General features: G+C 53.4%; 1 protein-coding gene across 1 annotated transcript; it reads left to right on the top strand.

Moving 5' to 3' along the window:
* Window positions 1-3,939: 3,939 nt before the first annotated feature.
* WDR5 (WD repeat domain 5) lies at window positions 3,940-24,033 on the top strand. The gene is made up of 14 exons (XM_063081954.1): window positions 3,940-4,057; window positions 6,921-7,074; window positions 7,782-7,890; window positions 8,185-8,258; window positions 8,610-8,699; window positions 8,897-8,986; window positions 9,213-9,296; window positions 11,468-11,523; window positions 17,283-17,329; window positions 19,875-19,950; window positions 20,840-20,873; window positions 21,307-21,381; window positions 22,062-22,149; window positions 23,622-24,033. Exons 2-14 carry the CDS (start codon window positions 6,994-6,996, stop codon window positions 23,720-23,722), a joined length of 1,005 nt encoding a protein of 334 aa, XP_062938024.1. The 5' UTR covers window positions 3,940-4,057; window positions 6,921-6,993; the 3' UTR covers window positions 23,723-24,033.
* The last annotated feature ends 1,479 nt before the right edge of the window (window positions 24,034-25,512 follow it).

Here is a 25,512-nt window from a genome sequence, read left to right as displayed (position 1 = left end):
GATGGGGCAACCTACAGGAGTCACCTTAGAGGGTGGCAAGGGGAAGGGATGTGATAAACGGAAACTGAGGCTGGGGTGCTTCACAGCTGGTGGGAAGGAGAAAGGCATGGGAGGGATGCTGTAGAGATAGAGGGGTCCACACTGGGTGGAGGCTGTGGAAGGAGAGGAGTTGGCACTAGGAAGAAACCCCACACTCTGTGTCAAGAGAGAGACGGGTTCTTCCCATCTAACCTGTTCTTTCTGTATCTGGGAAACTGAGGCCAGGGGAGAGAAGGATGGTGGCACAGTTAGGGTTGGACACAGCTTTCTGGATGCCCAGGTTGAGAGTGGCCAACCAGGATGAAGTCATCAGCTGAAGGCCCGCCATGACCCAGGTGGGCAAAACATCTGTCCTGGACCCCGAGAAAGAGCTGAGGATGGGAGACAGGAGCCCACGGCTGGGGAGACGGTGTCATGAAACTCCACACCCACTGCCCTGGCACAGTCATCAGTGGAAAAGGAATTTAATACAAAACCCCACTGACCTGGCTGGCAGGGAGCTCCGGGTCTCCGGGCAGTGGCAGCAGCTCCTGGAATGGTGGCTGAGTGGAGACGGGCCGTCCAGTCTGGAAGTCTGGTGAGCAGCTCCTGGAAAGCCTGGGTCCTGGGCATCCCCTGCGTCCCTTGGCTTCCACCGCCCTCCCTCAGCAACTGCCGTTGGAATCCACCACCCTCAAAGCTCTGGCCTGGCTGAGCCGTTAAAGGGCCGGTGCCTCCCCACTGCCTGCTGTGAGTGCCCGTTCCTCTGCCACACTGGCTTGCCCTCTCCGAGTTTGGCAGTATGCTGTCCCTGAGGATATACTCATCACGAGGTGACCAAATACAGTTTTTCAAAAGCTTCAAGTCCTGCAAGAAGTGATGTTCTTTATTTCAGCTCTGCCCCTACCACTGACCCTCCCTGCCTGCTCCTGCTCGAAGAGGCCATTCTTTAAGCATCCTTGAGTATGTACTGTGTCACCTGGGAGTTAGGAGTGCAGGTTCTACCTGACTTCGATGGGTATGCCCACTGGCTGTGGGTCCTTGGGCAGCTTCTCAACCTCTCTGAGCCTCTGTCCTCACTGTGAAAAGGTGATAATAATCACAGGTTGGTTGTGAGGGTGCAAGGAGATAACAGACACAACAAACTACTGAATTGCGCACACAAGTGCTCAGCCAATGCTAGATGTCACACCCCCCCGTGCCAACTGCCAAGGGTACTGTGGTGAGGGCCTGACCCAGCTCAGCCAGGCCCAGGGACAGACCCAGAAGTACAATCAAGGACGAGTGTCTCCACTGGGGAGCAGCTGGGGCTGTGAAAACTCAGCCAGAACATTCACCAGGTCCAGGGAGCAGGAGGAAGCCCAAGTGGACGTTGGCTGCTGGGGGCTGTTGAGCAGAAGGGACCTGGGCCAGTGGGGAGGGTGCCCAGGTGGGCTCAGACTAAAAACCAAAATGGAGTCACCCCTGCTAAGTTCCATGTCACCAAATCTAAACTAAGTTGAGTCTGACCTTCTGAGAAGTTAGGAGAGTGAGATAACAACCAACTTCCCAAACAGGCCAGTTAAAACTTTAATAGGCATGATAATGAAGTTCCCTCTGCTTTAATCTTACACAAAAAGAATAGCCTGAAGTAATCTGATGTTACTAGTTGGTTATTTTTCTATTGTTCTGACTCCCTGTCTCCACCTTTCAAGGAAAGTAACTTTGAAATGACCAATCTGCTTTTTGTTCTTTGTTCTAATTCTCCAGCCTTTCCCCTCTATAAAACCAATCTCCTCTGCTTGCTCATTGGAACACTTATTCTGTTTTATGGAATATGGGGTTGCTCGATTCTAGAGTTGTGATACAGCCAATTGAGATCTTTATTTTTATTATTATTTTAATTTTTGGGTGGCTGGCCCATGCAGGGAACCAGACCCCTGACCTTGGTGTTACAAGGCTATGCTCTAAACAGCTGAGCTAACCAGCCAGCCCCCAACTGAGATCTTTACATTTGTTGTAAATCTGTCCTCTGACACTAGAAACGCTGTATTTATAAAAACTGTTCACAGAACAGTTTCATTTACCAATTTGCTCCTGGTGTCTGGAGCACAGTTAATGTTAAGAAAAAACAAATCTCCAACATGTTTTCCCCTCTTCCATGGTTCTTTACTGTTTTCTATTTCCACCTGTGGTTTTTCTGGGCCTGACAACATTTCACGCAGGATATAAAAGGATTTAAAACTTAGACAATAAAGCAAATTATTCGCTTTTGTTAAATTGCTCTATCCTGCTGTGTCATTTGGTTTCACGATTTAAGCTATGACTGCAGGGAGGGATTGCAAAACACTCAACAGAGTTGGAGGATTTTCTCATTTTCTCTTCTAGGCTCTACCTCCTGCGGGGAGGGGGGTGAGACTATTTCACCTGGGAGTGTGATCTGGGAACGTGGTTTGGGTTCTGAGGGTTCTGGGGTCAGGACCCTCCTATCCTGCTCTGCTGGGAGGGTTGAAGGACTGCAAGTGCTTTCGATTTGGGGCAGAACCTCAGGTGCACAGGCTGGAGGGGAGGCGGGGTCTGGTAAACCGAGAGAAGTGGATGGATCTGAGGGCCATCTGAGGGGTGGTGGAGGGGAGACCAACCTATGATGGGCTGGGGTTTCTGGCCTAGGCGGCCAGGCGGATGGAGATGGAGATGCCGTTCTTCATCTGAGTTGGTTTCGTTAGCCTTCCATAGCCACTACCTCATGCCCCAGTGCACCCGGCCCAAGGTGATTCGGCCTCTTGGGCACACAGGTCCACAAGGAGCCCTGCCAGGACCAGACAGACATCTTGCCATATCTGTGTCCTTCCTGGGAGGGGGACTCCAGACCAACTCACTCTTTCATCTCCGGTATCTATGACAACCGCACACCTCACGTTCCCTGGGCGTTTCCATTTCAAATGCTCTGCTCCTTTGTTTGCACAGGTTCCTGTGCCATATTTGGTGTTCCACTTTTAATTGGAAAATGAGAGACTGGAGGCTACTACCCATAGGCCTGGGTTGGGGCTCTTGGGCTGCCGAGGCCATGCCCGCCTCCAAAATTCAAAGACCCATGTGGGTAGCACAAATGGGTCAGCCAGGTGAGAATGTGCAGGATTTAGGCCCAGAAGACCCGCCTCCAGGTCCTCCTTAGGCCCCCAGTAGTCCTCTCTGGACCTCCCCTCCCCATTTGTCAAACGGGATGACAAACCCCTACCCTGTGCCCCCAGGAGGGCGCAGCCTCGAGATCACTTTGCGGACTGCAGAGCAGCCCGCTACAGCGACTGCTGGGACTGACTCTCCTCGGTGCACGGGGCACAGGGACGCAGCAGGTGTGTCCACCTGGCTCTCCGCACTCAGAGGCGGGAAGAGCCCAGCAGCCAGCCTAAGGTGGGACAGGGGAGGGACTCTGGGTCCCGCGCGGGCGCCGAGCCTGTGGGACACGCAGGTCCCGGTCTTCAGAGCGGGCAGGCACCGCACACGTGCGCCCGCGGTGGCCCGAGGACAGGCTGAGACGCGCGCGAGGAGCATTCGCCTGGGGCGGGCCGCGCTCGGGGTCCGAGCGTTGAGAAGGGGCCTGGCGGCCGGACAGACGCCCGACTCCCGGGGCACCGCGGGGCACCGCCCGCCACCTGCGCGGAGCCCCGCGGCGGGGTGTGCTCGCACCCCTGCACCTTCCTGTACGTCCTATTAGACTTCAGTCCTTAGAAATGGCAGGAGACGGAGAGAATCCACCACCCAAATTTTGGCTTAACGCTCTGAAAGCAGGAAGCCCGCGCCGCACGCTGTCCCTTTAAGGCGCTGGGGCTGCCCGAGGCGTTCTGGCCCTCGCCGCCTCCCGTAGTGCCCCTCCGAGGGGCTGGCCGGAGCCTCGCCCCGCCCCCGGGCGCCGTGCCGCCCCTGCGCGCAAGCGCATTGCCACCGCCCCACGCCGCCTGGCGCCTGCCGGAGCTGCCGCCTCGTCGAGCTCGGTCCGCGCTCCCGCCCAGGCGGCGGCCGACGCCAGCCCCGAGACCGGACCGCCGCCACGGCCCGGCAGGTAAGCGGGAGGCCCCTGGCCCGGCGGGAGCGACGCGGGCGGCGGGGTGACGCCGGGCGCCCCGAAACCGCTCCCGGCGCCGCACGTGTTCCCCGCGGGCCTCGGGCCCGGCCCCGCCGCAAACGACCCGGACCCCGACTGCCTCCCACCGCGGAGACGCTCCCGCCGCGGCCCGCGCTGCGCACCCTCTCCCCCGCCCTCGGGGCCTGGGCCTTTCCGCCCCTCTCCCTCTCCCCACGTACCCCACTCGCGCCCCCCGACTTCCCCTCCCGCGGTGGTGAGTGACAAGGGCTGAGCCGGGACTGGGACTGCTTTTTCCTGTCGCCAGCGTGCACTTCTCTCGTGGTCCCCTTTCCCTCCACTGCTGCGGGGAAAGACCCCAGACCCATCGAACCCACCCAGTACCTGTATGTGGCGAGCTTCTCCTCCTTGTAGAAGCGGCCCCTACCCTGATCCCGCCGCTCATCCCTCAGCCCTAGGCAGCCGGGTCCCACCCTCCAGCTGGGGTCCCTGGGGTGTGAGGCCTCTGTCATGAAGGGAGAGACCAACATCCCTCCTCGTGTGGGGCCTTGGACTAGTGTCATTTTGGGTGATGTCAACACACACTCCTGACTAGCGTTGTCGTGCAAGTCCCTACCCACCCAGGCCCCTTTTTTGATATTGAGGTTCTTTTAAACTCCGATTGTGGCAGATGCTGTGCTAGTCCCATAAGGAAGGCAGAGAGGTGAGCAGACAGAATTGTGTGCAAGAACCGAGGTAGGGTTGGCCTGGTCACCTGTGAGTCACGTGGGTGCCTGTATTAAAATGCAGGTTACATCCTACAGTCACACCCCTGTGGTGTCAGGGTCCGAGGTGGAGTCCAGGAATCTGCATTTGACAAGCACTCCAGTGGAGCATGCCAAGGCTTGGTTGCTCAGCCTCAGGTGGTCAGGCTCACCTGGGGGAAAGCTGTGGCTGCTAAGAGCGGACAGGCAGCACCTGCTCTGGAGGCCACCTCCAGGTCATCTTTCCTGCAAGTTGATTGCATTGACCTTCTGCACCTCCCTCCTGAATCCCTAACTGGCTTTCCTGGAGCCTCAAAAGGATTGTCCCACAGGGAACAGCTGAGTGTTCATGAAAAATGCCAATCCTTGACCCCACCCAGCAGAGTAGAAACTCTCTTGGGCCAAGAAATGATATTCTTAGAGTCCTGCTGATTTTTACATGTTAATGTTTTGCTAAGGGTTGGGCAGTTGAACTTGAGCTGGGAGGGGTTGGGTGCCTTTTCTGTAAGACCACCTATCTGCTCTTCCTCACCTGAGTGCAGGAGTCAAGATCCTCTAGGTGAGTCTCCTTTTTGCTGAAAGGAGCAGCTCTGGCTTTTTCACCCCTGTGGGTAGAGAGACCAGCCCTCCAGCCACCCCCAGCCTCTTCTGTTCTGGTGTTTCACCTGAGTGGGGCAGGGCTACACTTCTCAGCTCTGGCTGTAGTCTGCCTTTTTCCCGCTAGGGTCTTTGAAATGGACTTTCCAGCTCCTTGCTTGGCCTTGCTGAGCTCCTCTCCCGCTGCTTGTCCAGCCCACAAAGGAGAAGGCAGCAGTTGGGTTAAATTGGCGTAGCCAGCTAGACAAAGATAAGCACCAGAATTGCGCCAGCACTTTGTCCCTTGAGCATGTCTTTGGGACCTGCGGCCCCCACCCCCATACCTGGGCTGTAAAGTGCAGCTCTGTCCGTCCTTGGACTGATGCAGGATCTTTGCTGCAGGTGATGTGGAGCTGTGGCTGCAGTTGTTCCCTGCACAGTGGCTGTTGTCATTCTTCAGTGAAGACTTGGAGACATGCGCTTTTTTCATGACTTCCAATGTCGCCTTAGTGTTGTTAAGGAGCCTGTGCAAGATTTCAGTTTCCAGCTTCAGGCTGGAATTTACAGTGTGTAAACTCAGATTAACGGAAGTGCTAGTTTCCAGGATTCGGATGGCCAGAGATATTTGTAAGCATGTCTTGGTGGCTCTCTTTTTTTAATACTGCTTTTCCTTATTTCAGAATAAGCTGGTAGGCTTTTATGAGATGTGTCTGAGTAACAGGATTCGCTCTTGTGATAGAGGAAACCAGTTGCTTACTGTGCAGGTTTTGGATAGTTCCCGTTGTCAGGCAGAAACTGGACTGAGCTGCAGTCTCTCCCTGCTCTGCAGTGCGAGCCTTGCTTGCCGAGTGTCAGTGCCATGCTTCAGGTGCTTCTGCAAAAGGCAGATCGTGGAAACTACAGCCGGCAGAATGGGCTCTGGTTTGCTCTTGTTGGCTGTGTTTTGCAGTTATATCGCTAGGGGTGAGAGCCCTGTGAGCTGTTAGCATTCTGGAAGGCAGCTTTGTAGCTGCAGGCTGCATACCAGCGGGGCATAGACCACTGGGTGCATGCTCGTGTGTTTTCAACGTGGCTGTTAACCTGATTGTGTCACTTGGGGTACATTTTAGGATTTGAGTGAGTTCCCAAACTACTATGACCTAAAGGTCAGTCTCCTTTTATTTGACATGTTAGTTTTTGTCAGGAAACCTTTTGTTTTGTTTTGTTTTTTTAACGTATCAAGGGTTCTTTGAAGAAAATTGCATTTTGTTTGCATGAACTGTGCAGCATTCCTACATCTAACAAAATAGGATGCACCCTTGAGGGCGGAGTCTCCTTATGATTACAGAAGGGGCGAGAGCAGAGGTATCTTAGTGTAGCATTTGAATAGTACTAGGATGGAGTTAGGTTAATAGATTCCCCAATTTGGAACAGTTTATTTGTTACAGGGTTCAATATGGTGGTCAAAATTGTTTTTATCCTTTTTCTGGGAAACTGATTTTTAAAAGTATGGTTTGTTTGCTGGCCTTGGCCCCCCACTGTAGGTTTCGGGTATCAGACAGCCTCTTTCCATTGTGAATCTCCATTGGCGTCCCCTGCTTGGTGGGCTTCAGAGCCATGGCAACGGAGGAGAAGAAGCCCGAGACCGAGGCTGCCAGGGCACAGCCCACCCCTTCCTCTTCAGCCACCCAGAGCAAGGTACGTGCCTGAGGGTTCCTTGGGGGCCTTCCGGGGACAAATAGGCTTAAAGATTCTTGATAATCCCTCCTCCGTTACGTATTGCTGCCAGTTTTTATTCATTGCCCACGTACCTGATGAAGGCTCGTTATGTGCTGTGTCAGGGATTCCAAGCCTGTCCACCTGGTGGAGGGGGCTTTATTAAAAATACAGGTTCTTGGTCCTGATTGTAGTAAGAGTTTGCATGGGACCCAGAAAACATCTCTTCACGAAACCCCTCCCACCTCTGATGCACAGGCAGGTCTTTGGCAGGGGGCGCTGTCTTCCCATGTACTTTGGGGAGGCTGGACTTGGTGGGGAGGTGGGTGAGCAAGGCTGGAGCAGGTGTGACTTCTGTGATGCAGGATGATCAGATGTGGGGTAAGGTGGGGACTTGAGGGGGCGCAGACGTTTCTAGCCCAGGTGGTGGAGCTGTCTTACTGAAGTGGGAGCTGTAGGAGAAGCAGGGTTTTGAGGGGGATGATGGGCTCAGATTTAGGTGTGTTCAATTTGAAAGGTGAAGTTCAGGCAGAGATTTCTAGTAGGTACTTGGCATTTGGATTTGGAGCTCAGGAGATAGCTCTGAGCTTGAAATTCAGCTTTGGGAATCAAATTCAAAGTGGTAGTCAATGGAATAGGGTATTGGTGGTTACTTTCTGCTAACTTAAGTTGTGCTGTCTCTCCAACAGCCTACACCTGTTAAACCAAACTATGCTCTAAAGTTCACCCTGGCTGGCCACACAAAAGCTGTGTCCTCTGTGAAATTCAGCCCAAACGGAGAGTGGCTGGCAAGTTCATGTGCGTATCAAGTGCCTGAGCTGCTGGGAGGGGCGGTCTGAGCTGCGGGTGGGACGGGGTAGGGTGGCTTGCTTGCACAAAGAAGCCACTGCCTGTTAAAATTGTGCCCACTGGCACTCTGAAGAGATGGGGCCTGGGAGATTGGGGAAGAGAACTGGCCCTCCCCTACGCGGGGCTGTGCTGAATGGGTTTCTGAGCAATGGGTACTAGTTACCAGGGGTTCATGTCTGAACTCCAGGTGACAGGACAGCCATGCTCCTACTCTGAGCCTCAGCTCCTTTCTGTTTCTTTCAGCTGCGGATAAACTCATTAAAATTTGGGGAGCATATGACGGAAAATTTGAGAAAACCATTTCTGGCCACAAGCTGGTAGGTGGCGGCTGACTGCTGCATGGGCAGCTCTGGCTGTCCATGGTCAGGGCCTGTCTCATGGCTTCTGGGTTAAGATGGAAGTTTCCCCACATCTTTTTGTAGTTATTTGCCTCTTGTGTTTTAGTGCAGACGCTTTTGACCCCCACAGACAACTTTCTGCTCTTCTGTGAGGCCAGCAGGGCTGCAGTTCCTGCTGTGCCCTGGGGCCCATGTGGCGTTTCTTCCCGATGGGTGACTCTAGTTGGAGGGTTTCCTGAAGGGATAGTGCATGATGGGGTTTTGACCTTTTGCGGGTTAGTCATGTTTTGTCCCCTGTCAGGATGGTGACTGTGTTTTTATCTCCCCAAGGGAATATCTGACGTAGCCTGGTCTTCAGATTCTAACCTCCTTGTTTCTGCCTCAGATGATAAGACCTTGAAGATATGGGACGTGAGCTCGGTGAGTGACACTTCCCCCAAGGAAGATTGTGTGGCATGAGGGATGGGGTGGAGTTGAGTTTGGGGACCAGCTGTCCCTGGGAGGAGGTCAGATGTGCTTTGGAGCTGTTATAGGATCTGCTTTGGTGAGTTTGGCCTGGCCAGGATTTTTGGGGAAACAGCCACTGGGAACGACGGTTTTGTAATACTCTGTTTTAGGGGAAGTGTCTGAAAACCCTGAAAGGGCACAGTAATTATGTCTTCTGCTGTAACTTCAACCCCCAGTCCAACCTCATTGTCTCGGGATCCGTAAGTGTGGCTGGTGGCTCTTCTTGGGGGGCGCAGGTGGTAGAGAGGTCCGCGGGATCAAGCTGTACAGCACTGCGGGGATGGTGGATGGGCTTCGAGTTGTTTCTGGGGTTTTGTTGGGCAGCACGGGGTGGTGGCAGTCCTTGGGTTCTGTCCTTGGGTTCTGGGGAGTCTGTTGTCTCCTCTCTCTTTCTGTGAAATCACTTTAATCTCTTTTTGTCTCCAGTTTGATGAAAGCGTGAGGATATGGGACGTGAAGACAGGAAAGTGCCTCAAGACTTTGCCTGCACATTCAGATCCCGTCTCAGCCGTAAGTCCCTCTGACACTGGACGCGGCAGTGTCCAGCCGTTAGTTCCTCTGACATTGGACACAGTGGTGTCCAGCTGTAAGTCCCTCTGACACTGGACACAGCGGTGTCCAGCCATAAGTCCCTCTGACACTGGACATGGCTCATGTCCAGCTGATTCCTGCTGTCATGCAGCAATCTAGAGTGATGGTCAGTGGTTGTGGACTGGGGACCCCAGAGATCTCATGTTCCTGAGTGCCGTGGAGGGGCAGGTGGGTAAGGAGCCAGTGGGTTGCCCTGTGGCAAGTGCCTAGGGTCCTTTCCTGTGGGCCGGGAGGCAGGTGGCCGGGGACTTTCAGAGGGAGGTGTCCCCTGAACCGAAGTGCACAGGACAAGGAGGGTGGTTGGAGAAGAGGGAGCTGTGGGTTGGGAAGAGTGAAAACTGATGAAGTGTGTTTTGAGTGGAGTTAGCATTGATAGATGGGTGTGGCGGGATGACCTAGTTGTGCCCGTCCCTTGTGCCCTCCAGGGACGGGCTCTGTAGTGGCCCATGATGTGCTGTCCAGACACCACCCCACAGCACGGGCTGACGGAGAGAGAAATACGCACATTATCACAAAGTGCTATAAACGTCTAAAAGCTTCCTTTGTTAATAAGGAGCTTGAGGTAGTTTCTTGACCAAATTTGCCTTTTTTTGACAAATTGAAGGAAACTTGTGTAAACTGTTTGTTTGTTGTTACCCAGCAGATGGGCTTTTCACTTTCTAAAGTTCTGGTGGTGAATGATTTTAAGCATTTGTACCCTTGGAAGGCTTTGCCCGTCTGAGACTCTGCAAAGCCCCAATAGGTACAAGTCCTGGGGAGGACCTGCTAGTGTAGGAGGCCCCGTGTACTTGTGTGACAGTTTCTGCAGGATGAGTTTTTAGGAGGGGAAGGGCTGTGTCAGGACGTAGAGGCACGTGCTGGAGCTAGCAGCAGCGAGGTGGGTGGCCCTCTGCTTGCTCCGTCCCATCCCTCCTCCTCACCCAGGCCCTGTCCTCTCCAGCCCGCACTCTTACGCTTTTAGCTTCTGAACTGAAGTCCCACTGTGACCCCTTTGTTCTACACCCCTTGCTGCCCTGCCACAGCCTGTGGCCTGCAGGGTTCTTGCCCTGGGCGCTGGCGCTCGCTCCTGTCTGCCCCATGTCACCTCTGCAGAGGGCACCTCATGACTGTTCATGTGAGACAGGCTGGGTGGCCCCTGCCGGGAGCTGCCTTGTCCCCTTACTTGTGTCTTCATGCACTTTCTTTTGTGTGGCTGTCTTCCATCAGGTTGTGAGGTGGGGCCATGTGCCTCTTGCGCCTGACCATGGGTTGAGTGGGAAAACCAGGCCTAGTGTGTCTGCCAGCAGGCGGTGTCCGGACATGGTTAGGAGGCCAGAGCAGAGCAGGGGGTCGGCATTGTGACTTTTGGGGACCTGAGTTGACTCGTTATTGTCCAGCCTAGTGGCTTCTTTTAAAGTCTGTTTTGCAAATTTAAAGGAAGTGATGAATGGTTAGACCAATTGCTGTGAGTTGAATGCACAGCACAGACTGCTGGGCCCGGACCTAGAGTTTCTGACTTGGGGGTCTGGGGTGGGGCCTGAGAACAGGCATTTCAAACACATTCCAGGGTGCTGTCACTGCTTGTCCAGGACCACAATGGAGACCACCAGGCTAGACTATAAGAGCACGGCCAGCCACGTGTGGCACTCGAGGTTTCTTTTGTGAGGCTGATGGCGGGACAGCTTTGGTTAAGCAGCTGGTGCTGCAAGGGCATCCTGCAGCGGGGCTGGGAAGAGCAGGGTGAGAACGGAGACAGCCCTTGAGCTGCACTGTCCAGCTGCATCCACGCCTGGCGCCCAGCAAGTGTGAGACACTCTTTCAGATTTTGGAGACTTAGCACAACAAGAAAGAATGGGAAGTATATTGTGATCATATTCAGTGCTGATCATGTGGTGCAGTAATATCTCAGACGTGTTAGGTGCAATCTGTCAAGTTGCTTTCACCCATTTCCTTGTACTCTTCCGATGTGGCCACTGGAAAAAACCTGGTTGGCACTAGGTGTGTGTTTCCCATTGTTGTGTGTGTTCATGAGTAGGGCCATTCAGGCAAGAAGCAATCGTGTTGAGGACCTGAAAGTAAGTTTCTTTTTTCCCTCTTATTTCTAATCCTAGGTTCATTTTAATCGTGATGGATCCTTGATAGTTTCAAGTAGCTACGATGGTCTCTGGTAAGTGAAAAATTTACTTCATTTAGTCAACAAATGTGTATTAAAGGCTACTGCTCTTGCACTGCTCTGGCCTCTGGGGGTACAGCCGAGGAATGAAGACACAAATCTTTTCTTTCCAGAAGCTTATACTCTAGTGGGGGGGGGGGGGGCTGCAGACATTCCACAGGTGTGCAGTATGATTTCAGGGGGCGGGAGACGCTGTGTGGGAAGATGGGGCAAGGGGCTAGCGTGGTGGAGAGGAGGGTGGGGGCCTCCCGAGGCAGAGAGCCCGAGAGGCCTTTCCCTGTCAGACTTGGGCTCCTGCGGACGCTGAAGCGCGTGCTCTTCAGCAGCTCATGGAAAACGGATGAGAGAAAGATGTGCTGATACGGGAGGTTCGAGAGTGTGCCATCTTCTTGTTCATCAAGTCCTGGGCAGACAAGTCAGAACAGACCCCAGTGCAGGGAGGAGGGGGAGGAAGAGAGGCTCGGTGTCTTGCAGAATCATCAGTGGAGTGTAAATGGCTAATGCAGAGCTTGCAGTTGTGGGAGTGGTCTGCATTCTGCAGGAGACATAAGGGAAAGTGCAGAAGTAAACGTGGAAATTGAACTCAGCGGAGTCCACGCTGGAGGTGGGTGTGGGGAGCAGGAGTGTTAGGTGGCATCTTGGGTTTGGAAAGCATAGTGTCACACCTCGTTTAAGTGTGGTCACTAAGGAGGAGAGGTGCGATGGCAGCTGCTGACTGAATGGATGACCCTAGAAGGACTTTGATTACTAATGGAAAGGAAGTGTGACTAGAAACATCTCTACGTGTAGCAAAAATGAAATAAAGGGGGGAAATAGAGTCACATAAATAGCACATGTAAGAATTTTTTTTTTTTTTTTTTTTTTTTTAAAGATGACTGGTAAGGGGATCTCAACCCTTGGCTTGGTGTTGTCAGCACCACGCTCAGCCAGTGAGCAAACCGGCCATCCCTATATAGGATCCGAAACTGTGGCCTTGGTGTTATCAGCACCGCACTCTACTGAGTGAGCCACGGGCCGGCCTAGCACATGTAAGAATAACACGGAAGAAGTAAAGTAGTCACAGGCCACATAATGACATGTGGTCAGTGACGGGCCACGTCCATGGCAGTGGTCCCATGAGGTTGTAATGGAGCTGCAGGTGCAGCAGGCTGTCTCGTCTAGGGCCGTGTAAAGACACACTGTGGCAGCGAAGTCAGTTGACCTCGTGTTGCCCAGAATGTTTCCCTGTCATTAAGTGATGTGTGACTATGTAGTGTATTGTTTTATGGTAGTAGATGAATTGGCTGAAAACCCTTATAAAAGGCTGTCAGGGTTGGGTTAAAACAAAACAAAACACCTCCTGACTCTACGTTGCTTTCGAGAAACACACCTGAAATGAAATGGTTGGTAAAGTCTTGATATAGGATGGGCAGATGATGTTGGGGATACAAAGCGAGAGGAGCGTCCCCAGGAGTGGGACTGGAAGACGACAGTGCTGGGACAGCATGACATGTCATGAATTAGGTGGACTTTATGACGAACTAGGAGCCTCTGTGCATCAAGCTGCATAGCGCCAAAGGATATCAAATCAAAACTAGAACTACAAGAAGACCTCGATTTAAAATTTTTTTGGTGTTTTTGGGCTGCCCGTGGCTCACTCGGGAGAGTGTGGTGCTGATAACACCAGGGCCACAGGTTCAGATCCCATATAGGGATGGCCGGTTCGCTCACTTGGGGGAGTGTGGTGCTGACAACACCAAGTCAAGGGTTAGATCTCCTTACTGGTCATCTTTTAAAAAAAAATTTTTTTTTGGTGTTTTTAATAGATTCCTTTTAGACTTTGACAGAAGAGGACTTGAGACTTAGCAATCCTGGTTGATACCATAAGCTACTTATATGCTGAATATAGAGGATCCATAGTGTACGGCCAACAGAAAGTATGTTTTCTTTAGTACTAATTTTATTTAACAAAAAGACATGATTCTTCCAAAATAACCACCGGAAGCACCGTGAAAGCTTTTGTGCCAATTCTGCAGGTCCGTCTGCATTACGGCGTTGCCACCTGTCACAGCCAGGGCAGACCCCAATGGTGGGGGCTAGACAGCCGGGCTGCACAGAGCCCATGGGGGAACACACACTCTAAATGGATTTTCCTTTTTTTTCTACCTTGTGCAAAGGAGCAGAGTAAATGTGTTTTCCAGTCTGCCCCGGGGGTTTGCATGACGATGGACCTGTGAGGGGTGGGCATGCTGCAACCCAAGGGGCAGTTCGTAGTCAGCCCACACAGTCCCGTTGTGAGCCTTGATGAGGTGGCCCTGGAGGGAGATGATCGTAGGTCAGAGATGCACCCAGTCACGCCTGTCCACAGCCTCACAGCACACAGTTCTGGGCCATACTCCCGCAGGGTACACACTCTGGTACCAGCACTGTTGGTGTTTGGGGCTGAGGTCACCAGGATGTGCTCAGGCACAAATGAAGTCACCTGGGCCCTGTGCTGTCCAGTAGTGGCCACGATTAAACCCATAATCCACACCTGACTGTTTACAGGTTTATCACAAAAGACATCACTCAGGAACAGTCAGATGGAAGAGAGGCCCAGGGCGAGTGTGTGGACACGGAGCTTCTCAGAGCTCTCACGCCCTCTCCTTCTGGCCACCCCCAGCACCTCCATGTGTTCATAGTCTGGAAGCTCTAGTTTTTTTTTTTTTTTTTTAAAGCCAGGAAGAGGTTTAATATAAGAAATTACAACATCATCAAAATAATTGAAGGCATTGGCTCTAAGCTAGACCTCCAGAAATGACTTCCTGAATAATTAAAACTAACCAGGGTGCCTAGGTGTTTTCTTAAGAGCGTGGGACAGTCTCAGAATCACTAGTAGACCTGGCTCTAAAACCTTTCTAAAGAAATTAGAAAAAATGTACCAAAGAAACTAGGAGGAGGGAATTTATAAAGCTATAAAGAGGAGGAATGGGAAAAAAAAGGAAAATCAGCATAAGGTGTATTCTTTAATAAAGCCAATACTTAAAATAGTTAGCAATAGTTAAGCCCATTTAAGGAAAAAGCAAACATAGGCAAGAGTAGAAAGGGGGTGGGAAAGCTGCACATTTAGAGAAGAGTCGACCCTTGCGCTCTGAGCAGCGCCGTGGGGCGCCGAGGAGAGGCTAGTCCACGTTTCCTAAACTGGCCCAGGAAGTGGGAGCCCGAGGGGTCAGTCACTACCAAGGAAATAATTAGAAAAGGTGATTGAAGGTCTAAAAATAATACCAGTCCCTGTGGTTTTGTACCTGAATCCAGTTAAATAACGTATTTCTAAGGTTATCTGAACAATTCCAGACCATAGAAAATGAGGAGCTCCCCAATTCGTTTTATGGCTCTAGCATGACCTTACTACCCAAACCTGATGGCTGGTCCTAAAACAAAACCTCAGAGGGCAACTCAGTCATGAATACTGACGTCAGAATTCCAAAGAAAATGTTAGCAAACTGAATCCAGCAGTGTACCAAAATATATTCCATGACCAAATAAGTTTATTGAATAATGGAAAGATAAAAACAAGCACCAGGAAACCTATACTCTAATTATATCAACAAATTAAAGGCAAGCATCCCTTTAGGTTATTATTAGTAGAGGTCAAAAAGGCACCTGATAACATCCTAGTACAAACCCCTCAGTGGCAAAGGCCAATATTGTCAACTGCTGGAAACTGGGCATGAGTTTTACAACATGGTGACACACTGAAACTATTTCTGTCCAAATTGAGCAAAACAGGTGTGCCCACTTCTCCCATTACTCAGTGTACTTTGGAGTTTCTAGTTAATGTGATAAGAACATAAAAATAATTGTGTGAAAATTGGATAAGGTTTATCTCTTTGTAAATGATACATGTGTATATTTTAAAAAATGTACAAGCCACTGCTGTGGCACTTGCAAGTGCTCACCTGTTTAACCGTACAGTGGGGGTACATGATCCTTGCTGTCCCCATTTGCAGTTGGGAAACTGAGGCAGGGATAAACAATAGGGCAGTTGTCCCTCAGCCGGCAAGTGACAGACCAGGATCCAGACCACACACTGGCTCCATAGTCTGGTTCTGAACCTCCAGCCCTGCTGGCTACAAGATGTGATTACATGTTTGTCAAGGTCAGCGTTTGACAACTGAGTGTTTTTCTTTACAGTAGGAGTTACCGTTAAGAGACAAGGAAGAGTTCCCTCTGTGATGGTGACAGACATGTTGAGACGTTTAGCAATGTGTGTGCTGAGAGAGCAGGGCCCATAGAAAAGTGACAAAACCTCAGTGAAAGGACACACAAAGTAGTTTGGGGACCAGGATGCAGGGGATGCGGTCACTTCCACCTGGTGGTCAAGTGCCAGTCGTCCTCAGCCTGTGTCCTCGAAAGCAGTCCACGTAGAATCCCGCCAGGATATTTTTGTAAGTAGATGAAATGGATTTAAAATCTGTAGAGAGGCTGGCTGGTTGGCCGAGTTGGTGAGAGCACCGCCATGTAACACCAAGGTCGTGGGTTCGGATCAAGATGGAGCGAGGAGGAGAGCTGCTGGTTCAGGCTTTAAAAGCCGAAGCCCGCAGTGCGGTGGTGGCACAGGGACAGCTGAGGGGCGGTGTGCCTGAGGGTCGCTCCTGGAGGCAGCCTCAGCTCTGGCCCGGAGAGCAGACCCGTCCGGCCGGCTCACACACAGACACAAGCGCGCGGAGGGTGCAGGGCTCACCTCCGGAATGTGACTGTCACTGTCGTCTCTGGGCCAGTGACCGCCACCGGGAGCCCGGCTGCAGAGGCGCGGGCTGCAGCGTACACGAATGGCACGCGTCCCGAGCACCCAAGCACGTGCATTGTCGAAAGTCGCAGAGGCCTCTTCCTGCCTGTCCTGGGAATAGTGGTCTTTGAATACGAGGGTGCTTCAGAAAGTTAGTGGAAACACTGAAGTAAGAGACGACACAAATCCTTTCGTGGACATTTTGAAGACACCACATATGTTCTCTTGCTGTTCAACAAGAGGGATGTCCAGAAAATCGCATATGATATTCTGTTTTTATTTAAAAAAAAAAGCCCTCCTGGGGGGCTCCTGCTTGGGTGTGTTCACGTGAGCGTGGGGAGAGACCTGGGAGGAAGGCGCGGCCCCCGGCCACCCTGGCCAGGAAGGGAGGGGAGGGTGGCACGCTCTGCTCTGTGCCGGGGTGGACTGTGCCGCTGAGGGAGAGAATTCTAGAAGTGCTGCACACAGTCTCTGTACGTAGCGAGTACGGACAGTGTGTACTTGCTATGTCTAGGCTGTTTCCCTAGAATGTGAGAGAATAATTGTTAGATAAAGGAATGAAGCATAACATTAAAAAAAGAAATAGGGAAAAGCGTGTTAGTCCTGAAACTTACACCCTCCATATCTGCAGTTCTGCATCCATGGATTCAACTAACTGTGGACTGAAAATACTTGAAAAACACCAATAAGATAATACGGTAATAAAAAATACGAACTAAAAACTGATACAGTATAACAACTGTTTATGTGGCATTTACGTTGCATTAGGCATTGTAAGTAGTGTGGAGGTGACGTGAAGTACTGGAGGGTGAGCGTAGCTTCTGTGCAGACACTGTGCCATTTTGGGTCAGGGACTTGAGTGGCTGTGGCTTTTAGTATTCAAGGGCGGGTGCTGGAACCAATCCCCTGCATATACAGAGGGACGACTGTCTTTAATTAGTAGTGCTCACTAAGCTACTTGTAGTAACCTGCTTTCTTGAATTTTTTTGTTCTTTTTGCTTTGAAGTCGCATCTGGGACACGGCTTCGGGCCAGTGCCTGAAGACGCTCATCGGTGAGTGCTGCTTGCCTGGGCTTGTGGCCTGTGCTCCGGCCCGCCAGGGCTTCTCCTGCCTTGTTTCCCGCCCTGCTTCGGAAGGGATTTCTCCAAAGCCTCCCTTTTTCACGAGTCCGTCTGCTCTCCTCTGCTAGATCTGCTCCTTTGGGAGGCATTGTCCTCCTCTACTCCCATTCCCACCCCCTGTGAGCGCCTTCCGGACTGCTAATTAAATCTCTTCTTTCTTTTGGTGCAAATTTCCTGCTATGGCTTTTCCGCTCTCTGGCCAGTTTGGAGCACTTTGGCCTGTTCCCTCGGGCCTTGCTCAGGACTGGTTGGCTTGTCCTTCTCTGAATGCCCATGAGCCCCTGCCCTGAAGCGTGCCCATCTGCTGGGGGTGCCCTGGAGTACCTGGGATGGGCCTGAGGTCTGCAGATGGTATTTGACTCATGGCTGGGGATGAAGGGGGAAGGAAAGACTTGGCCTGGCCACCGGGCGTGGTGTGTGGGTGTCTGGCAGGTGGGTGATGGGCCAGGGTCCCAACCTTGTGCTGGCAGGGCCTTCATGCAGGAGCCTGGGAGGGTTTCATCAGGGGTGAGTTAGTGTTGGAGCGGGCCGATCACCCTGTGCCAGCCTGGAGCATGAAGTTTCTGGTTAAAGGGTAAAGTAGGATGGGCATAGGCTCCTGGGGAAGCCGCTGGTTCTGTGCCGTAAGGAGGGAGGTCGTCCCCTGGGGGTGGCCACCCCCCCACCTCCTGGCTTCCTCCCTGGGCTGACACGCGGCTCTCTAGTCTGCTAGGCCTGCCTTGACAGCATACATAGTCGGTGCTTCAGCTGCAGGGGTTGACCCTCACAGTTCTGGAAGCTGGTCGTCTGAAATCAGGGTGCCCAGGGCAGGTTCTCCTGAGGCCTCTCCTCATGTGGTTGTCCCCCGTGCATGTGTGACCCAGGGTCTCTTTGTGTGTCTGAATTTCCTCTTATAAGGACACAGGTCAGAATGGACGAGGCCATACCATAAGGGCCTTATTTTAACTTAATCCCCTCTTTAAGGGCCCTGTCTCCAAATATAGTCACCTCCCTAGGGATTGGGGGTAGGGGCTCCAACATGAGTTTTGGGGTGGGCACAGTTCACCAGAAACAGTGGCCTTTGAGGGGCAGCCTCACCTCCCAGGGTGACATCACAAACTGAGTGTCACCCTCATGGAGGCCTGACTGTAATCCTTGCAGCCACCCTGTAGGTCAGGGTGTTGTCCTCCTGTCACAGGATGGGAGTCTGAGGCGCAGAGGGGTTAATTATCCCAGAGCTTCACAGCAGGTCAGCCCGGGCCAGGATTCAAACCCAGGCAGTTGGTAGTTTGTAACTCCCGCTGGGCTGTGGGGTACAGGGTCGGGAAGGAAGGGTCAGTGGGTAGCGGTTTTCCCATCTGATTTCTCCGCAGGTCCAGCAGATTAGAACTTTTTGGATTTCACTAAGAAAGGTCAGCTGACCTGTTCCCAGTGGCGCTTTGCTAAGTTAGCTTGGGTTAGAAATATGAGGCACTACTTGACATCAGCTGAATTAAATGGGCTTGCCCTTGTTGTGACCTCAGCCTGCCTTCCCAGTGTGATGCAGTGTGACCCCAAGGCAGGGCTTGCATGGCTCACACGTCTCCTGTGCCTTTTCAGTGTGGGTGACCAGCCCGAGGGACTGCAGGCCCTGGGTACCTGGTGGCGAGGCCCAGCCTCCCCGAGGTGGTAATGCCGCGTGCCGTGTCCCCTCTGGTGTTGGGGACACACCAGCACATGCACACCCGCGGGGCCTCCAAGGGGCCTGGGATGGGACCCGCACCCAGATGCGTCCTCCCTCGGATCCTCTCCTCCCAACCCAGGCCTGGGGAAGGAAACTCCTGCCTTTCTCCTGCTGGGAGGCTTATGGGGTCCTGACGCCCTGGAAACCCGCCTTTCTGCTGGCAGTTTCTGGGAGCGCTGACCCTCATTCACCGGTGTGAGTGTGGGAAAGGGCGGCTCTTCCTCATTCCCAGGGTCGCCAGGGACCAGCTTTTAGAGCCCAGCAGTAGAAGCAGACACATGGGCCTAAGGTCCTCAAGGTCAGTTCTAGGCGGAATGTAAAAATCTTCTGCTGTGACAACCACGTAATGAGAAAGTATTGGAGATGATTTGTACAAGTCACTTTTCCCTAGGGGACAGTTTCTCAGTCTACGTGGGTCTGTGCACACCTCATCTTTTGTGAGGTCATTAACGTCCTGAGTCCTCTCGTGTGCCCTGAGCCTGAGGAGGCCCCGTGGAGTGGGAGGCCTGCTGACCGGAGCTGACTCGTCACAGGCCCTTTGGTCCTAGAGCCTGATGTCAGAGCAGCTGAGGGCCTGAGAGGCATCGAGGAGAGTCACTCACGATGAGGCGGGGGAAGGGAGGTGCAGGTGGCTCTTCGGGGGCTCCGTGAGGGTGGCGGTGTTGGCACGGTGGCGGCCCCTCACTCAGATGTCACACACAGCGACCGGGCACTGGGCCTGCCTCCTCTGGGCAGCACCTGCTGTGTGTCAGCCTGTCTCTGTTCTCAATGCAGATGACGACAACCCCCCGGTGTCCTTTGTGAAGTTCTCTCCGAATGGCAAGTACATCCTCGCAGCAACGCTGGACAAGTGAGTGCCCTTGTGTCTGCATGGGGGCAGGGCACGTGGCCTCCGTGCTGGGGAAACTTCGTAGAGGGTATTTCACGCTTATTGCATGATCCAGACTCCTGCTGGAGCTTAGGCTTCTGGAATGCAGACTAAGCTGGAAGGAAAGCCCCACCCATCTCTGCTGGAGGCCGAATTTCAGGTCTGAAGAAGCTTTTGGGTCTGGTTTTCTTGGTGAGTGACTGTGTAACCAGAGCATACTATCTCCCTGTGTGAAGGAGTGGATGGGACAGGGTGGCCTCTGAGGTCCTTTCTGGTTCTGACTCTGAGCACCTTGATTTTCTTCTGACAAAACTACAGAGCAGAATTTCACAGTTTGTCAACTGTTGGGCTCCTGGGTAGCCACTTGAGCCTGGCTTCTCCATGGCCACATGTGGAGCAGCCCTTGTGGGCTGTGCTTGGCCCCAGCTCCTCCGAGGGCCATGCAGTTGGGCGTTTTCACTGGTCAGTCTCCCTACCCCAGTGGTCAGAGTGAATTCGTGCCCCGAGGGCCATGCAGTTGGGCGTTTTCACTGGTCAGTCTCCCTACCCCAGTGGTCAGAGTGAATTCGTGCCCCTGGATGGGCAAAGAGTGTTGCAGGGAAATCTGGGTGTTTCTGGAACCGAGATGATTTCCGAGCATGGACTGATTTAGGGATGATAACACATGGCGTCTTCCTTTTAAAAATTCTTTCTTTGAACTACAAATATTTGGGGTTCTCTCTTTGTGCTCTTGGGTGTCATCCTGTTGCTGGACTTTGGGGCCCCGCATGTGGGGACAGGCTGTAGCCCCGCTGGCCTCGCGGCTGGCGCTTGCTGTGGCATGGAAGGGAGGCCTGCGGGCGCCACCTCACACCCTGTCTCTGTCTTGCAGCACGCTGAAGCTCTGGGACTACAGCAAGGGGAAGGTGAGTGCCAGGGCCACGGACTTGGCTCTGGTCACAGACGACTCGGGCTGTGTGATGGCTTTTGGAGGTAGCAGAGCTGACCCCCAGGAGGTGGAGCGGGAGGGCAGCTCAGAAGGGCGTCCTCACTGAGTTGGTTTGGTGCAAGCGTCTTGAAGACTTGGGTTTTTGCAGACTGCCATGTGCAAGTTTAGGGTTTCGTGCGGGCTTTGCACTTGGGCGAATTTAGGGTGCAGATGGTCCCCAACTTCTGGAGGGTTGAGTTAAGGTATTTTCAACTTGTCGAGTTTATTGGGCATAACCCCATTGTGAGTTGAGAAGCATCTGTACTTTTGAGAACTAAGTTTAGTCAGGAATAAAACTCCTGCGCTGAGTACAGGAATGACGTAGGGTACAGGGCCGTTGTGACTGACACAGCCTGTCCCCTGCCTTCCAGTGCCTGAAGACGTACACTGGTCACAAGAATGAGAAATACTGCATATTCGCCAATTTCTCCGTCACTGGCGGGAAGGTAAGTTCCCCGCAGAGAAGCCTCTCACCCTTCCCGACGTCCCCTCCTGAGGGGCCGCGCCTGCTGCAGGTTGCTCTGTCCTCTGGGAGACGCTTCCTGTGCCCACAGACTGGTAGGAGTTTCCTGTGTTTCACCAATGTGAAATCACACAGTGCCGAGTACTGGCGACTCTACTGAGTGTGCTGGGGTGTCTCTTGTCTGCTCCTGGGTCCGCCTCGTTCTCTTGCGTGGCGGCAGTTCTGTCGTGAGGGTGATGGGGCTGTGCTGTGACTGCTCACAGTGGGGTTCATGTGAGCACACGCCCCCAGTCCTGGCTCTGCCATCTGATTGAGACCCCTTGCTGAGGCGGGAGTGACTGTGGCATTCAGCTACAGCGTGAGTGATGCAGGAACTCAGAAAGTGGTACCCGAGGGAAGCGTCTTCCAGCCAGAAGCTGCCCGTGGTGCATGTGGCTCCAGTGGCTCCCGTGTGTCCTCCTAGCGGGGGTGGGGCAGGGGCAGGGCTGTCTCCGTGTAGGGAAAGGGGACTTGAAGCCACACTGAGACCCACAGGAGCTCCATGTTTTGAGTTCAGCATGATAACCCCCGGGGGCATGGCGTCATCGCAGTGTCCTGTCCCTTCCGCACACGTGAGCTCTGACCTGTTCTTCTCACCCATCTTTCCCGTTTGCCGCTACCCAGTGGATCGTGTCTGGTTCAGAAGATAACCTGGTTTACATTTGGAACCTTCAAACAAAAGAGATTGTACAGAAATTGCAAGGCCACACAGGTGAGCTGTGTTTGTGACAAGTCACGTGTCACCTTTTTTTTTTTCGGTGGCTGGCCGGTACAGGGATGGAACCCTGGGCCTCGGTGTCATCAGGTCCATGCTCCAGACATCCGAGCTGACCCGCAGCCTGCATGCCACTGTCTTTGTGCAGTGACAGTTGATGAAAACAGTGTGGTTTTCAGTGGCCTGCCACCTCCTTCCTCCTGGGTCCTCTAGTGGCCTGGGAGGGGTCCTTGCCTGGTTTAGAGACTGTTGCTAAGTGCCTTAGGCCAGGGCCACAGAGCCGGTCAGGCCCAGTTCTGCCACAGGCCCAGGGCTGGCCTTGGCCTCCTCCTGTTCTGCCGGGTGTTCTGGTCCTGGAAGTGCACATGGCTTTGTGACTTCTCAGGTGCATGCAGCCCTGTTTCTGTGCCATGTTGTGGTGACCCCATTTCCTCGACCCGGGATGGTGAGAATGCCACTGTCCCTCCTGTCAGAGGCACTGACCTCCTGCCGCCCAGGTAGAGCCCCAGCTCCACGCTGCGTCTCAGGCTGGCTCCCAGTGCCCTGGGGACGCCGCCACCTCAGCTGCTCACGAAGGCCATTCTGCCGCTCTCCCGCCCCACTTTCACATCTTGCGGGGTCAGTGAGGGCCTTTGTAAGTCTGAGCAAGTGCCGCGCTCTTTCCTAAAGACAGCAGCTCCCCTGCGCCGGGTGTGGGCTGAGTCCCACCACCCTCATGCTGCACCCGGGCTGCCTCCCCTCCGCCCCCTTGCCAGAGGCGGCTCCTTGCGCCGCTGGCCACTGTCCTCTGTGGTGTGGGGCCCTTGGTGTTGACCAAAGACCCTCAGGGAGCAGGCATAGTTTTGGGGTTGGTTGATGTGAACTGAACACATGATGTGGCTGTCCTCACAGGCTGGCTTGTGAGCTCTGATAGCCCTGCCTGGGTGGACTTCTGCCACAGTGACAGAGTCAGCCCTGCGGGGTGCTTCTGGGCCCAGTGGGGTGGGAGTGGCCAGCCCTAGGTCCAGGTAAAAGAGGGGCGTTGTCCACAAAGAGGTGAGGCCTGGCAAGTATGGCTGTCGTCCCTGTGAGCAGGTGCTTCCGAGCCAAGAGTCCCCTCCTTGTGGCCGGCTGGGGAGGGCTTGCTGTGGCTCCCTGCTCTGCAGATGGGGCTGGCCTGCAGCTGTCCAGCCCAGGCCATCTGTCCCCCATGGGGTCCACCTGCTATTCCTCCTGCTCGCTGTCTGTGGGGCTCTTCTGTGCTGAGCAGCCAGGTGGCGGGTGCTCCTTGCAGCTGCTAGCACCTTTGAGCGGTCGCCCTGAATCCTCTGTGTGGTGGCCGGTGGTCTGGGCTGCAGGAGCCCTCGTCCTCCTGAGGCCAGCAGGGCAGGCGTGGCCACTAGCCCTGTAGGGCAGACGGGTCTTGGCCTGGGGCTGTGCCTCTGGACCCAAGGCAAGGGGCTTGCTCTTGACTGTCTTTCTGTTTTCAGATGTTGTGATCTCAACAGCTTGTCACCCGACAGAAAACATCATCGCCTCAGCTGCGTTAGAAAATGACAAAACAATTAAACTGTGGAAGAGCGACTGCTGAGTCCTGTTGATACCACATGAGAGACTGTCAGGAAGTTGACCTGGATTGGCAAGAAACGTGGGTGTTGCAGAGGTGTCCCCTGGGTGTGGGCCCGGGGGATCTGGACAGGGGCCTGATTTGAGCCTCCTCCTTGAAGATGATTTGGCCGAGGGGAACGAGCGGGCCCCCGGAAAGTTCTAAAAGTTGCTGGTGACATTTCTTGCCAATTCTTCTAACACTGTCTAGGGAAGAGCTCCTAGTCTATGTTGTGTTCAACCAGAGTCAACAAAAATTTTAAATTTTTTATTACAAAAGGGTGAAGTTCGATTTATCACGAGTTGTGTTTTTTTCCAGTAAATGTTCCGTACCTTTTTCGATATCTCATTACCCAGCACAAACGCTGTGAGAGCCACTGCCGTGGCTTTGGCCTGCGGGCCCCACTACAGGCCTCCGGAGGCCTGGCCCCCCTTGTGGTTGGGTAGATGCTCTTAATGACACGGCTCTAGCTGCTCGTCCACCCCTGCCTGTGGTAGTTCCCAATGTGTTTTCAGGTCTTTCTGGAAAACACAACACTGTAAGGTCATTGCCATGTAAAAACCTGTTGTAATTGGGAGTTCATGGTTCCTGCGCGACAGCACAGTGACTGCACATGGTGGTCCCGTCTGTCTCACAGTGTGCATGCGACAGTGCACCACAAACTGTAATAAAAGGTGGGATTTTGTATACAGTTGTGGCAACTGAGTTCTCATGTAAAGCTTGTCTCCATTTGGCTTTTTTTAATGAAAAGTCTCACAACAGGAAGGAGGTGGGTCAAAGAGATTTTTCTCAAAAGACATGTGCCTGTCTAATGTGTCCCTTCACTTTCTGAAGATACTAATATGTTCCGTAGTGGGGTGGGAGGAGCAGGGGAAGTTCTTGGTTGAAAAGGAGCTGAAGCGGGCCGGCCCCGTGGCTCACTTGGGAGAGTGCTGCGCTGGTAGCGCTAAGGCCGCAGGTTTGGATCCTATGTAGGGATGGCCGGTGCGCTCACTGGCTGAGCGCGGTGCGGACCACACCGTGCCCAGTGTTGCGAACCCCTTACCAGTCAAAAAAAAAAAAAGAAAAGGAGCCGAAGCTCTGGAACTGTTCCTGCTGAAATGTTGGAGATGGCCCAACATAGTGTAGGAAGGGTTTCCTGGCTTCTTAATGCCAGGTCAGACTCTGTTCTGACCAGCTCTGGGGTTACCTCCCTCAGGTCCGGCAGGTTGCTCCAGAAGGCACGGTTTCCTGATGTCATGGGTGGCCCCAGGAGCTGGCTCTTTTGGGGAGTTGGTGTCATTCCTACGCCGTTCCCTGGGCCCTCACCCCAGCAGCCTCTGCTCAAGCTGGAGCCTCTTTGGGTCCTGGCCATCAGGCCCGGGCAGAGCTGGTGGTGCTCAGAATGGCAGGGTTGCCTGTGACTGCTGCCTGCCCCACAGAGAGGCTTTGTAGATGAGGGTTGCTGGACAAAAGAAAGGGCCATGGGAGGGTTGGCAAGGTGCATTCCCCCACAGGTGGCAGAGCTTTGGAGAGGACAGGGTGTTGGTGCTCTGGGAAGCAAGCACGGCTTGGGCTCTGGGTCTGCACATAGCTGTGGATCTGGAGCCCTGCTGTCTCTGCCTTTTTGAGGCCTGGAGTCCCTGGGCCGGGGTTCTGGATAAAGCCTTTAGGGCCTTCAGCTGGACGGGCCCAGTGGAGGAGGTGGGACTTGCCTGGTGGGGCAGAGGACTCCTGCCCTCTGCCAGGCATCATGGGAGTCATCCAGTGGTTGCTGTGAGAAAAACTACAAGAGT

The sequence above is a fragment of the Cynocephalus volans genome, chromosome 17 (genome assembly GCF_027409185.1).
Source record: "Cynocephalus volans isolate mCynVol1 chromosome 17, mCynVol1.pri, whole genome shotgun sequence".
Lineage (NCBI taxonomy): Eukaryota > Metazoa > Chordata > Mammalia > Dermoptera > Cynocephalidae > Cynocephalus > Cynocephalus volans.
This window is presented reverse-complemented; position numbering and strand designations above follow the sequence as displayed.